The sequence below is a fragment of the Mus musculus genome, chromosome 10, assembly GCF_000001635.26.
Source record: "Mus musculus strain C57BL/6J chromosome 10, GRCm38.p6 C57BL/6J".
Classification (NCBI taxonomy): Eukaryota; Metazoa; Chordata; class Mammalia; order Rodentia; family Muridae; genus Mus; species Mus musculus.
The window spans coordinates 84,722,157-84,736,669 of NC_000076.6; the positions used below are offsets into that span (position 1 = coordinate 84,722,157).

At 48.6% G+C, this 14,513-nt stretch overlaps 1 protein-coding gene across 2 annotated transcripts in view; it reads left to right on the forward strand.

Annotated features, from left to right (window-relative positions):
* Positions 1–5,022, forward strand: part of Polr3b (polymerase (RNA) III (DNA directed) polypeptide B) — a 104,887-nt gene extending 99,865 nt beyond the window's left edge. Inside the window, exons 28-29 of one of the 2 annotated variants that reach the window (XR_380439.4) lie at positions 2,579–2,686; positions 3,495–3,580. Coding sequence is in view for 1 of the 2 variants with exons in the window: in NM_027423.2 (NP_081699.1) it covers positions 3,495–3,624 (130 nt within the window). In the remaining variant the exon portion in view is untranslated. Of the gene's footprint in view, positions 1–2,578; positions 2,687–3,494 lie in introns of both variants that reach the window. The other variant, NM_027423.2, reaches the window with a different exon arrangement.
* Positions 5,023–14,513: the final 9,491 nt, after the last annotated feature.

Below are 14,513 nucleotides of genomic sequence, written 5' to 3' on the forward strand. Positions count from 1 at the left end.
ATAACTAAGGGGGTTGGGGGTGGGGGAACATAGCATAATGAGATGGGACCTGGAGCCTAGTTCCTCATGCTTAAACCTTCCAGTGTGGCACAAGGACTTTTAAGGAATTGCTTTGAAAGAGTAGAATCGTCATTTCATTAAAAACAGGAACCATGAGACTCCAGAAAGAGTTCTTGTTTCCCTTTCCTGTGTCTCCCCCGTTCCTCTGACAGCACAGGAGGCAGCGAACCAGGCTCCCAGGCTCCCAAGGCCTTTGTCTCAGGGCTGGATGCTTGAGCACACCTGCCATGAGCAGGAAGTCTCACAAGCTGCTCCATCTCCGTTCACCTCTGCCTCTGCTGCCCTGTTCCCTCTAGTGCCCAGCTCCCCTGACCACAGCCCTGATCATGGGTTCAGCATGCTAGCCTTTGAAAGGGCTTGATCAGGTGATGTCGTCTGACCGTCTTTATCTGTAGCCACATAGACTTGATATGTCTGATTTGAGTGCCCTACTTGTACCCTGTTGCCAACAGAAAAAAATCCTAGCCCATTCTGTAGTCTGGCTGCCTCCTCATGTGCCGCTCTCCGGCCGAGCAGAATAATGATGCTGTCCTTTCTCCAGTCATTACCTGGTCTTGTGTGCCCAGCTCGTGGAAGGGAGCAAGCACAGCTAGTTGGAAGAAGTCGCCTTTTAATAAGCCGCACAATGGAGGCTGAGTAATTAGAGCGGTTCAGTACCTTGAAGCAGGCCCCCGTGGGTGACTTGCACATTAGTAAGGCATTGCTATGGGGAGGTTTACAGCAAGACTGTTGTTCCTCAGAGGACCCAGGGCAGAAGCCACCAAAGAGCCCCATTAAGGTAATTAGCTCATGGAGGACGCTGCACTGGGCATGGACCTCACGTGCGGCCACAGCTTCCTCTTGCTGATCTCGTCTCAGAGATCAGTTTACTGTTTTGTTCTTGGTCAGGTTTCTGCCTTTGCAGATCATTCAGACAGAGGGAAAACCTTGGGGAGGGTGGGTCGGTGTGTGCATTACATTGGAGTGTTCTGAATCAATGCATGAGGATTATCAGTGGGTTATCCAAACTATGAATCAGCACATATGGAAATTTTAACTAGATTAGCTGAAGTTGGAGTCACCACGTGATATATAGGACAGGAAAGCCAGGAAGAGGTTACTGCAGTTCGGTCTGCTTCCCCGACTTAAAGTGATACGGGAGCGTGATTCCTGACCCACCCAGGCACGTTAAAAACCTGTCTTGATTCTAATGCATTAAAGAAGTCTCTGAGCAGACTTTTAATAGATTTTTATATCACTAGAGTTTATATCATCAGTGTGTCTGCTGTCGGCATGGGTGATGGCACGTTCTTCTAGCTGAGCCCACAGAACGCTCTGTCTCTGAGGTTGTCGTCGTCACATGTCAACCCTCAGCCTCGGCACTTGCTTTCCTTTTCTAGACTCTAAAATGGGAAAGAGTATGATACTGCATACTTACCTCAGCACCTGGTAGATGGCGAGGGGATCGCTGCAAGTTTGAAGCCAGCCCGGTCTCCTTAGTAGGTTTGATGACACACCAAGGCCCTGTAGCAAGCTCCTGTTGAATACACTTGGTGTTAAATACGCCATATGCACAAAAGCAAGAAAGCAGCTACATTTTGTTGTTTGTAGAAATAGCCTTTGCCCAAAGCCACAAGTGAGAGACACAGGCATCCCCACCCATGAGAGGTGACTGTTTGTCACAGCTGAGCATCTGTGTCCTTGGCCTGTGCCTTACTGCCCTTATTTTTTGTTAGTTTTTGTTTTTGTTTTTCGAGACAGGGTTTCTCTGTATAGCCCTGCCTGTCCTGAAACTCACTTTGTAGACCAGGCTGGCCTCAAACTCAGAAATCCACCTGCCTCTGGCTCCGAAGTGCTAGGATTACAGATGTGCGCCACCACCGCCCAGCCTCTTATTTTTACCTACTTTTAAAATCATACGCCCTTACAAGATTCTGAGAAAAAAAGACCATCCAAGTATGAACCTTAAAACAAAAACCTCATGCAGCCTACACGGTCCTTGAACTTAAGATTCTCGTGCCTCTGTCTCCCAGTTGCTGAACTTACAGGACTGTGGGAATGTGCCACCACATCAACCTAAATAAACACATTCTTTTCTTTTTACAGTTATTCATAATATTTGTATATGTGTATTAACATGCAAATGCCAGAGGGTCCTTAGGTCAGAGGATAATTTGTTAGTCTTGATTCTCCCCTTGTATCAGGTAGGACCCAGGTATAAAATGCCTCAGACTTGTTGACGAACGCACTGAGCCATCTCACCTGCCCCTTGTTTCTTTCTCTCTCTTTTTAATGTGTATGGATATTTCTGCCTGCATGTATGCCTATGTACATATGTGCATGCCTGGTGCCTGTGGAGGCCTGAAGAGGATGTCAGATTCCATGGGAATAGAGTTATAGATGGGTGTGAGCCACCAGCCTTGTTGGAAGTCACGTGCAGGTCCTCTGGAAGAGCACTGTTTTCAAACACTGAGCCATCGCTCCAGTCCCCTCTTTACTTTTGCATTTTCAGAAGTCTTCAAACTTGCATGTGTTTCAGGCCTTGGGAATCCATCTGAGAGCTGACTGGAGTTTTTCCTTCCAGTGTGTGTCCAGAACATCTCCCATTTCCGTGACTACGCGCCTGTGCTGTCTTTTGGATGACTGTGTAATGCTCTTCTGTATAAAGGTCCTGGATAAGAACCAGCTGCCCACTGGGCACTCAAGGAGTCCCCCACTTTGTGATCTCCTTAATAGCCTTGCTGTGATCTGAGTGAGATCTTATGTTTACTGTAAACCCTGGAAAAATAATTCACTTTCTCCACAAGGGACCTTCTGTAGATTAGGACTGAGACAGTTTGTGGCCCCTCTGGAAAGAAGGAAGAAGAATCTGACGTGTGCAGCTAGCACTTTGCTTGGAGCCCAGGCAGGGTTGACTGCGAATGTTTGTGTGTATGGACGTGTAGTATGTATTCCTCAGGTTTTTACAGGGGCAGCTCACTGATAGACGCTGACAGGCGGGTCCTGAGGACACCACCTCTCCTATATAAAAGGCTTCTTGTCCATCAGGCTGTAAGTGCCTCAGTAGTGGGTACTAAATGTTTTTGTTGGTCATGTTGCAGAGAATAATACAATACAGAGATACCCCGAGCATATGGGGGTGTTGAGTCAGCAGGAAACTCACCCAGCAGTGAGGCACCTCAGTTCCCAATGATCTGACTTCTCAGAACAGTGTATAAGCAAGTATTTTCCCTTAGGAAGAGAACCTTCTAGAAATGTATAGTTCATGGACTCCAGTTGCATACTTCTAAACTACAAGGACTGCCTTGCATCACTCCTGACTTTGCATGCACCCATGTTCCTTTAGTTTTCTGAGCCATCAGTCTGTGCCTGACAGCGATGGGAGGGGAAGCGTAGCAGGCCCTTGTGCAGGCCTTCGTTCCTGTCCCTCTGATGCATGTTGACTTGGGTTTCAGGTGCCACTACTGCAAATCTTCGTGCCACGTGTCCTCCCTCCGCATCCCGTATGCCTGCAAGCTGCTCTTCCAGGAGTTACAGTCCATGAACATCATCCCCAGGCTGAAACTGGCCAAGTACAACGAGTAAGGCTGTGCGGTGCTCACGAGGGTGCAGTCGGCCGACGGCCTGTACAGCCTGAGGCAGGGGGCTCTCGGTGACTTCTGTGCTCATTCTGCTTCACGGAGGAGGCAGAGGAGGAGGAGGAAGAAGAGGAAGAAGGAGAGGAGGAGGAAGAGAATGAAGGAGAGGAGGAAGAGGAGCAGCAGCAGCAGCTGTCTGAGGTCCAGAGGCTGGCTTGACACCCTTGATCTGGAGCCTGAAGCCATAGGAGGTGCTGGGCCCCGCACAGCACTGAGTGGAGTCACACACAGATGGACACAAGCTAGAGAGAGTACCAACGCCTATTAATTTTGTTGTTTGTTTGTTTGTGTTGAGTGGGAGTCTCACTCTATCCCAGGTGGGATTTGAACTCACCTCAATTCTCCTGCCTTTGTCTCCCACAAGTGCTGGAATCATGGATATGAGCCAAGCATATCTGGTTTGTTTATGTTATTATGTTTTAAACTGTACTTGTTAGAAAAACCTTCTTCCTTTAAATTTCCTCTGAGGTCTTCTAGCTAACAGAATCCTGGGTTCTCATCAGATGTGGAGGAGGTAAAGAATTGTTTGAATTGGGACTGAGAAGTTAGCTCAGTCAAGGGCCTGTTGCATAAGTATGACCTGAGTTCACCCCCCAACAACCCATGTAAGGGCTGGGTGTGGCACCTAGCACCCCTGTAAAAGTCAGATACTGAGGGGGTGGGGGTGGGGAGCAGACAGACTGACCCCTGGCGCTTTCTGACCAGCTGGCATAACCAGTCAGTGCAATTCAGGTTCAATGAGGGACCCCTGTGTCAAGGGCTAGTGTGAACAGTGACTGAGGAGGACCCCAGTGTCCCTCTGGCCTCCACACACACATCCAAAGAATGGGTAGATGTGTGGGCACAACTTTTGCTGAGGTGGGAAGAAGTAAACTTTCTCTCAGAGGACAGCAAGTGACATTTGTGACTCTGAAAGACCAGCAGTCACAGTCTGCTGTCACATTGTGAGTCAGAGCTTGCTCAGACATCGATCTTGATGGAATGTGATCTGTGAAGTCTACCTTTTAAGACTCTCCTCCTACTTCTTTTGAACCTGCAGGATACCTAGGTCTAATCCATGGGCCCCTGGTCACTCATTTCCTACCTTTCCATTGCTACCAGAAAGTTAGCTGTCCACTCTCTCAGTTTGTTCTTAACTGTTGTGCCCTGGCTCCAGATAAATGTTTATATGGAGAAGTGTTCAGAGAGAGAGTGTGCCCCAGCAGCATTGAGTGTGCGGATGAGGCTGAGGAGGGAGTGCGAGGACTTTGCAGATCTCACTCCAGGCTCATCCGGATGAGTCACGACTTAAAGACTCAACCCTGTTTGTTTTCTTCACAATAAAGATGTGGCAGTCAGAACGGTACTCAGTCTGAGAGGTGATGTGAGTGGGCAGCCTTCCGTGCATCTTCAGAGACTCATGGGCATTGTGAGTCAGAGGAGGCGTCCACATCCTCCCTGCAGGGTTGGTCATCCCTTACCAGATCTGCCACCCCCGCTGTCCTTACTGACGGGCCTCCGGATTACTGTACTGAGGTGTGTGTGTGTGTCCTTGTGCCGTGTGCCTGTTGGGCCGTCAGAAGGACCTTTTTCTTAGGTGACCTTGCCTGAGTCTACCAAATCCATCAACGGTTGATAACCCTGCAGCCCCAGGCCCTTCACATCATTCAAGGAGCAAGGCAGTGTTCTGGGTACAGGCAGCAGGACATCTGCTCAGCACTCTGTACGATGCCCTATGTTGGAGGTTCCAGGAACAGGGTGTGTATGTTCTTGGTGGAACACAGTCCAGGAGAGGTGGCCCCAGCCTGTGGTCAGACCACAGGAACACCCACGAACACTGACATACACTCAAGATCTTTAAGCACTTCTCTGGGTGATTAGCTACCTATCACAACTGAAGAAACTGAGGCAGAGTAGCCAAGCCCCAACCACAACCCCACCCCGCACAACACTACCACAAGGGGGCAAGAGCTACAAAACCTCGGGCCTGTGTGGCTTAATCCATGGTTCGACGACAGTGGTCCTTCTTAGAAATTCAGATTCCACTGAGTGTTGAGTTTCCTGTAGATGAACAGTTTCAGCCATCCCAGGCAGTTGTGATCATCTGGAGAGTTAGCACCTGTCACTGTCTTCAGACACACCAGAGGAGGGAGTCAAATCTCCTTATAGATGGTAGTGAGCCACCATGTGGTTGCTGGGAATTGAACTCAGGACCTCTGGAAGAGCAGTCAGTGTTCTTAACCTTTGAGCCATCTCTCCAGCCCAGCACCTCTGATAGAGGAATTCACAGTTCTTCACATGCAAATCACTTACGAGCCATTGGATCTAAACCAAGATGTCAGGAAAGGGAGCAGCTAGGTAGTTTTGAAACTAGCAGAGACCACACTTGAATAGCTGTATGTCTATGAACTTTAGTGGAAGGACACAGTGGGAGCGGGGATGCAGCTCAGTGGTGGGTCACTCGCCTAGTACCCCAGTTCTGTGCCCAGCACTTACACCAAAAAGGCCACAATTCCCTAATCTATGGCAGGTATGTTTTTTATAAGTTATTCTAAGTCCATTGCTTTAACAACTACCAATTAGATCCTATTTATAGTAAGGGTGGGTAATTCTGACAGGCAATCTGTGACGTTTTTCCCTGAAGGATTTTAATGGATGTGGAGTGACATAGGGTGAAGTTCTCACCCACCGTTATGGTGGGTGACACTTCAGCAGAGTCAACGGGCTGCAAAGACAGAGTCTCAGCTGTTGCCAAGGCACCCAACTGGACAGGCTGACATGCCACGCAGGAAGAAAGCCTGCCGAGTCCCTTGGGGGTTCCACTGTCCCCTGGATGGGTTAGCTCTGGCTGCTCTGAGCCACAGGAGGGTGGCTCAGATGATAGATGTGTTTCCTTAGTTACCAAAGTTCAGAGTCCACCCCAGTCTGCAGGATGCTGTCTGTCAGCCCACCCCCGATGAGCCCTCAGGTGGCTTTTCTTTGGTGCACCCCCATAAGGACTCCTGTCCCACTGGCTTAGCATTCCACCCGTCTGCTATCACTATTCCTTAAAGTATCTGTTCTCAGAATTCAGCACACAGACAGGGCTTCAGCGTCCAAAAGCTGAGGAAACTGCCCGGCCCTTTGTACCTCGCAAAGTGTTCCAAATAGTTCATCACAGCACAGGTAGAAATGTGGGAAACGCCTAGACACCAAAGCAACAATCCTAGATGTGTAGCCAGTGGGAAGTGGGGTGTGGTGTGTAGGAGTGGGTTGTATGTGTGTGGGTTTGTGAGTGTGTGGTCAGAGTACACCAAATGTATCCAGCTGCTATGTCACAGCCCCTGGTTTTACAAAACCCCTGCCCAGTAACAATACTGTAAGTTACAGTATGTTCCCGCAGTAGAATACCAGGTGGTGAAGAAAAGGATTTGCTACTGCATGTAAAGTTATCAGTCCTCTCACGGGAGAGCCCCCATAGATTACATATTTCATTGGTTCTTTGTGGCCTTTGGTGGTACCTCATGCAGTCCAGTCAGGCCTCAAACACTATGTAGCCATGAGTGACCTTGACTTGGGATCCTCCAGCTTTGACCTCTTCGGTGCTGCCATTGCAGTGCAGCCCCCATGCCTGGCTCCTGCGGTGCTCGCTGCAGGCTACGCAGGCATACTACCAACTGAGCCATGTTCCTAGGCTTTTTTGGTGTCTCTCAAATTTAGAATTAGGCAGAATCGGTCTAAGACATGAAGCCATCATGGCGGTTCCCTGGGCAGTGGTGGCTGAGCAGGAGGTGCTTCCGAGGTCCTGTTGGTGGTGCGCATTGTTTGTTTGTTTGGTAGTTTCTTGAGTTATATATTCAGGGGCTGCATCCCTGTGTCCACTTCTCCCCCTCCCTCAGGATAGCTGGGACCTTGTATACCGGACTGGCCTGGAGGGTGGGAGGGAGTCTTGGCCGGGGCCTTGGTCCAAAGTGGGTGCATAGGTGAAGAACACACACACACACACACACACACACACACACACACATACACACACCCGGAACAGCTTCAGAGAACTGATTGGGTTTATTGGGGGAGGAAAGGGGCAGGTATTTATGGCCCTGGGGAGGTGGCCAGGGACTCTGGGGCAGGGTTTGTGCGGCCCTGTACAATTGGCCAGGATGCGGGTGTTGGAAGATGCCTTATCTACATACTCGGGGGCTAGGGGATCTGAGGGGGAAAACAAGGCCAAACAAGGAGTGAGGCCTGATAACTTCAGCATAATAATTCTTAACGGGGTTGATGGTGGGGCAGGTGCCAGGTTGGGAGAGGGGAGGGGGTGGGGAGCCAATGCCTGCCTTCCTTATATGAGGTATCCAGGGATGGAGCTCTCCTCAGCCCTTCTCCCTGTGTGTATCCGTTAAGGTCCCACAAGGGACCAGAGAGATGGCTCAGCAGTCAAGATTCCCATCACCCACATTGGGGGGCTCACAACAACCTGTAACCCCAGCTCAAGTGACCCAGCGCCCTCTTCTGGCCTCTATGGGCACTGCATCCGTGTGCACATAAACAAGCACCAAAAGTAATAATCTTTTAAAACTGCCTCACATAATTTTTGCATTGGGTTTATGCTATTCTTTAATATTGTTTTAAATCCACCAGGTAACCAAGCTGTTGAGGATACATGCTCAGCCTCATGGCTATGATGTGATCTCAAATTGTCTTTGATTCTAGGGTTTTCCCATCTTCAAAATAGAGGGATAATAGTACGACCCTGGGGCTCTCTTAAAGATCATATGTGACTGTATGCCTGGCCCAAAACAGAGGCTGACACACGTCTGCTTTTGTTTTCATTGGGAACAGCAAGCTTTCTGTCACATGCTTGCCGGGACAGTCTGGCCCAGGGAATGTCATCAGGCCAGAGTCAGATCCCACACAAATAGGAAGCTCCCTGGGTGACTGGTCCCCTCGGCCCCCAGGGTTCGTCAGTTCAGGAAGCAACAACAGAACAACACAGGGCGGCCCAGGCTCCTTGAAGGGGGAGTTTGGGCCAAGTGCAGAAGCTGTTGAGTTTTCCAAAGCGGTCCTGCTTCTCAGCCATAGTGAGGAATGACAGCGATTACGTTAGAGAATGCACTGGCTTGGGATCACCGTTTACCACTGACATCAAAGTGGTGTGGGTTGTCAGCGCCAGAGCCCCAGAGTCTCCCGAAGCCCACAGAACACTTCCATGTGGGGAGTCAGCACCATTTCTAACAAGCCCCTGATTGGGTGCCACATAATGGACCCCATTTGGCCGACACCTTTATTTGCAGTAATGAGTCACACAAGACTTGAACACTTAAGGCGTATGGCTGGGCCCCTCCACGTGGGCTCAGCCCATTCCGCTGTGAAATGGATGGTCAGGAGAGCAACTGTAAAAATCACACCTCTGCCCTCCGGATTGACTCCATGTGTGTCTTACAAAAATGTGTGTTTCATTTGTTGGTTGCAAGTGGTTGGACTTTTACTACACCAGACCACGGGGCCACGGTGGGTGGGAAATCACAGTCACACTTCTTTGAAGAGGAAGTTTTAAATGGGGGGAGAAGTAGCCGTCAAGAGTATATTGTTTGTTACCAAAACCAAGCTACCAATTTGGTTTGAGACTCCAGAAGCAGTTAACAGACAGGTTTCAGGAAATCAAATTTGTGACTTGGGGTATCACAGTAGAAAATTCCAGAACAACACACAACTCACCTTTTCACTCACAAGTCTAAGTTGTGAATTCGAAGCCTCTTTAAATCTATGTAACAGCTGCCATTCCATGCTCAATAAATTCTAAGTCGGGTTTACTCCCAGCCATCCACGTTAATGGAGGCAAGGAAGGGTAAGGGGAAATTAAGGCAGATGATGGGTCCAGAATCCATTGAGACTGTTTTCAGACATCAGTGGCTGCTTTCCCTTCCATGATCCACCTGAGCTGCCAACCCTTCCAGGGACTTGCTGAGTACTCTGGGGACTTGCTGAGTGCTCCGGGGACTTGCTTGGTGCTTCAGGGACTTGCTGAGTGCTCCTGGGTCCGTCCCAGCTGCTTCTTTCAGTCTTATCCCTGTCCTTGAGGGACTAGCAATGCCACTTCTCTAAGTCAGTGCAAATGTGGCCTCCTTAGGCAACAGGGAGAACCTGAGGCTCAGATGTCTGGACTCTTGTGGGTGAGTGAGCCTACAAGAGCCGGGAGGCAGAGTGACCTTAGAGCTGCTCTCCAGAATGGATGGGGAGTGTTGTTGCCAGCTTTCGTGAGGGCAGAGGCCCTGGGAGAGCCCCCTAAGTTGTCTTTTAGTAAGCTGAGCCTCAGCTTTCTCATATGTTCAAGAGAATCTGCAGATGTTACAGGACCTTTTAAATGAAGTCAAGGATAGTAGGTATATATACACTTAAATGAAGTCAAGAATAGTAAGTACACACACACACACACACAATTGTGTTTCCTGCTTGGGTCAACTTGAAAGCTGTCACTCACAGTCATCTCTTAGCAAACCTGCCTTCATCCTGGCTTGACAGGAGACCACCAGCTGGGAGACCAGAGCATGCTATGGTCACAAGCAGGGACTCGGCAACCTTTCAAGTCCTGGTGCCACCACCTCCTACCTTCTATGATCTTGGCCAAATTAGTTTGCCCGAGTCTCCTTCCTCGTCTGTGAAAGTTCGACAATAGCAAGACTGACTTGGGGCCAGCCAGTCAATCTGCTGGAGCCACAAAGTAAGTGTTCAATAAATATCAGCTATCGTGATTCCTCGGAAGTGGACTCCGTATGAAACCCGTTTGCCAGCCCTCAGATGGATTCTTCAGTAATGTCTCACTTCAGGGGAGCAGCCTGATGTATGGATAGCAGAGCTGGATTTTCACAGTGACTAGTTGACATTTTTGTTCAGATGTTACCAGGTAGGTCTGTGGCGATGACTCAGTCAGAAAAGCATGATATCCTAAATTTGATCCCCAGATCATGTCTAAAAATGCTATTCATGGGACTAGGGAGATGACTGTCCGAGCATACAGGCCAGGGCTTAGCTCCCCACGATTTACATAAATGGTGGGTAGATTTGGCAGCCCTCCTGCAATTCCAGCACTAGAAAGCAGAGAAGGGGGTCCCCAGAGCATGCTGGGTAGCAAGCCTCGCTCAGTGATCTCCAGGTTTGACTGAGGAACTGAATCAATGAATAAGGTGGAAGAGTGATCGGTGATCCTCAAGGCAGCCTCAGATCTCCACGTGTGTGTTCACACAAGCACACATGCAGGTACACCCCCACACACACACATGCACACACGCACACACACACACATGCCCCAAAATGAAAACTGGAGGGGAAAACCCACAAGATGTGCTTTATAACCTCAATGCTGGGGAGGAGCAGACAAATGGATTCCTGGGCTAACTGACCAGATAGCCTGGGCTAACTGACCAGATAGCCTAGGCTAACTGACCAGATAGCCTGGGCTAACTGACCAGATAGCCTGGGCTCACTGATGGACTCCAAATCATGAAGGAGATGGGCGGTATGCCCGAGGATGACACTCAAGGTTGTCCTCTGCTCTCTGCATGCACACACATGAACACACACATACTCAGAATAAAGAACATCTTCCCAAATAACCTTTGGTTCCAATGGAGACAGAGTCAAAAGATGTGGCTGACTGAAAAGAAAGCCCTCTTGACTGGCAGGAGCAAACAGCCCGAAGTATCTCCCTAATGCCACGCCTACAGGGCATATCCATAAGTTCAGGAATCTCAAGATGTGCAGATGGCCCTGCAGAGTTTCCCACCCAGCACCCCTACTGCTGCGTGTGACCAGATCATAGAAATGTTTGTGTGTGCAAATATTTGGCTCTGTGCAGAGGACTCGGCATTCATGTCTCCTGAGCAAGAATCCAGTGACCTGCATGAGAAAGAATTTGTGCATGAAGGAATCTTTGGCTTATGTGCAAAGGAAAAAGTCTCCCCTGGAAAAATGCAGGCCTTACACATTTAGCAGACCCTTGTGTCCACAGAAACAGTCACCGCCAATTAGGCAACTGCTGGCAGATCAGAAGCAAAAGCCCGCACATGAAACAGGGTGCAGGGAGATTGCCGCCTTCTATCTCTGAATTATGGGCGGCCAAGCTTGCCTGCCCCTGTGTCCAATCTGCTCTGAGCTTTTCCTGCTGTGGACGAGAGGCCCCAGGGACTTTTACACACCCCAGTTTTCATGCAGCTTACTGATTCCTTTCTCACATGAATGAAAAACGCCTTTGATTTTGAAGACTCACGTCTGTTTTGTGTAACACTTAACCGATGTGCCAGAATCATCCTGTACCTTAAAGGGGGTCTCGCACCGGGTTATTAAAATCAGTCCTTCTGGGAAGAGTCACTTTGCTCACTTAAAGGATAACTATCCACCTCTTCTAATGGCATTCATCTTGTTAAACCTGGGATAAGGAGCCGAGGAGAGGCTGACCAGCAGCTGGAATCCAGCCAGTGCCCATGGATGGGTTTGGGCAAACCACAAGATGGGCTGCAAAGGAATAGTAGGTTCTACTGATCAGCTGATCTGGAGCCCACAAATCTCCCAGACCTCTATTCTGTGGAATCTTCGTTTCAAAGTGTCATTCTAGTTAGACCGTGCCAAGCTAAGAGAGACCTGGAACCAGTTCGTTTGTCTGGTATATACAGTCAGTTGGTTGTCTCATTGTAGAGTTCCCTAACTCTGGAAAGGGATAAGGAGAAATTAAATTGTTTATCTTCTCCACCAGACAAAATTCTGCTTTCTAGATACCAGGCTGTCTACTGGGTCCTGGGACTGCAAGAATGAGCTGGGGATCCTTGTTCTCAGGGCACTCGACAGGGACAAGGACACAGAGACACTTCGGGTGGAGGCCTGGGGTTCAGGTGCATGACATTGTCAAGTTCAACTACATGCTCACGTGAGCATGGGAAGGATGAAGTGGAAACAAGACAACTCACACCAGGTCTCCATGGTAAAGTCTCCTCTCCCTTCTGCTCCTGAGTGAGCCGCTAAAATAAAGGGGTTCTGGTTGGATTTTGAAGTGTGTCTGTGTGAGTCCACCTGCCCATCCATCTGTCTATCTATACATCTGCCTGTCTGTTTATCTGTCTGTCTGTCATCCTGTAAACCCACTCTTTAAGGCACTGTTCCACTGGATGCTCAGCCAAGCAGTAACTGACTCTTCCAGTGCGTATCAGCTTCTATGGTCTCCAGGGGTGACTGACTTCATGGGCTTTCCCCTCTAAGCACCGGCTCTAGAAACAGGCTGTGAGTCTACAGTCCTCTACCCGGCATCCAGTGGCATCAGGACATGTTTCCCAGAGGAGGTCACTGCCAGCATTGATTTCAGATGGAATGGATATTAGCCAGTGGAAAGATGAGCTAAAGTGGGGTTCTGTGGAGCAAATAAGGAAGTGGAGTTGATAGACTCTTATGGGAGTAAAGAGATAGAAAGCAAGGGAGTGCCTAAGTCCTAACTTACACAGAGAAGCCGATAGTGAACCTCCAAGACAAGGAGAGAGACTGGCCAGGAGCCATTGTTGGGGCTGGGTGGGCGTCAGAGTCGGCAGTTCATCTGATGGGACATGGGGTTGTAGACAGATAGGTAGTTTCTAGTGATTGAGAACAAGAGAATGGTTCTCTCTCTCTCCCTCCCTCCATCTCCCCCCTCCCCTCTCTCACCTCTGTCTCTGCTGAATAAGTTCCACTGCATATTTATACCACATTTTCTGTATGTGTTCATCCATCAATGGCTAGCTATGTTGTCCTATGCTACTCTAAACAGCATTGCAGTGAATACGTGAGTCCCTCCACCCTACCAGCTTCATCTGCGTTGGGTATATCCCAGTGCTGGGATTGCCAGGTCACATGACAGTTCTGGTTCAAGTTTTGAGGTTCCTCCATTCTGTTTTCCACAATGGCTGTACTAATTTATATTCCCATCAACGATGTAGGAGAATTCCCATTTTCCACGTCCTTGCCAATATTTCCTTTTGTCTTTTTGATAATAGCTATTCTAACTGGGGTGGTATGACGTATGCCCTGCTTTTGATTTGCATTTCCCCCAAGGACTATCAGTGTAGAGCCATTTCGTGTACATGGTCGCCATTTGAGAAGTGTCTGCTCCTATCATTGACCCATTTTTTTCAATCATGTGATTTACTTTCAGTTTGTTGTTTTATTTTGTCTTACCTTGTGTTTTGCTTTTGTTGGGGTGGTGTTTGCGTTTCTTATATATTGTGTAGATTAATCCTGGTTGAATGAAAGCTTGCGAACATTTCTCCCTTTTGTAGGTGGTGTCGTCTTCCTCCTGATTGTTTCCTTGGCTCAGCAAAAGCTTTTTAAATTAGGTGTAATAGCACTTGTTAATTTTTGCTTTTGTGATCTGTGCCTTGGGGAAAACTTACAGACCAATGCCCTGAAGCATTCTCTCTATATTTTCTTCCACTAGTTTCATGATTTATAGTTCATCCCTCTGACTGTGATGTCAGCTAGCCTGCATATATAATACCTAGATCATCTGAGATTACAAAATGTAACACAGGCCCTGTAACTCCTCCTTCATGGAGTAGCTAGGACACACTTTTTAACAGATATGTCTCCTCATCAACTGTGGGAGTTCAGAGGTAAATTTCACATAATAAAGGTCCATACTCCCCCATACAGGTTGTCAAAATATGAATTAGTCTCCTAGCATCCTTCGGTGAGAATCAGTGGGTTTGGAGTTTGCTGTTCTGAACTTATGGGTCACAGATGTTCTATAGTTAAAATTCTCCTTCTGATGCTCACATTGTCCCATCCATGTCCAGAAGCTGTTCACGTTGGCTCCAGAGTCTACAGTAGAACTTAAATATCCTTGCCTTGTGGTATGCCATG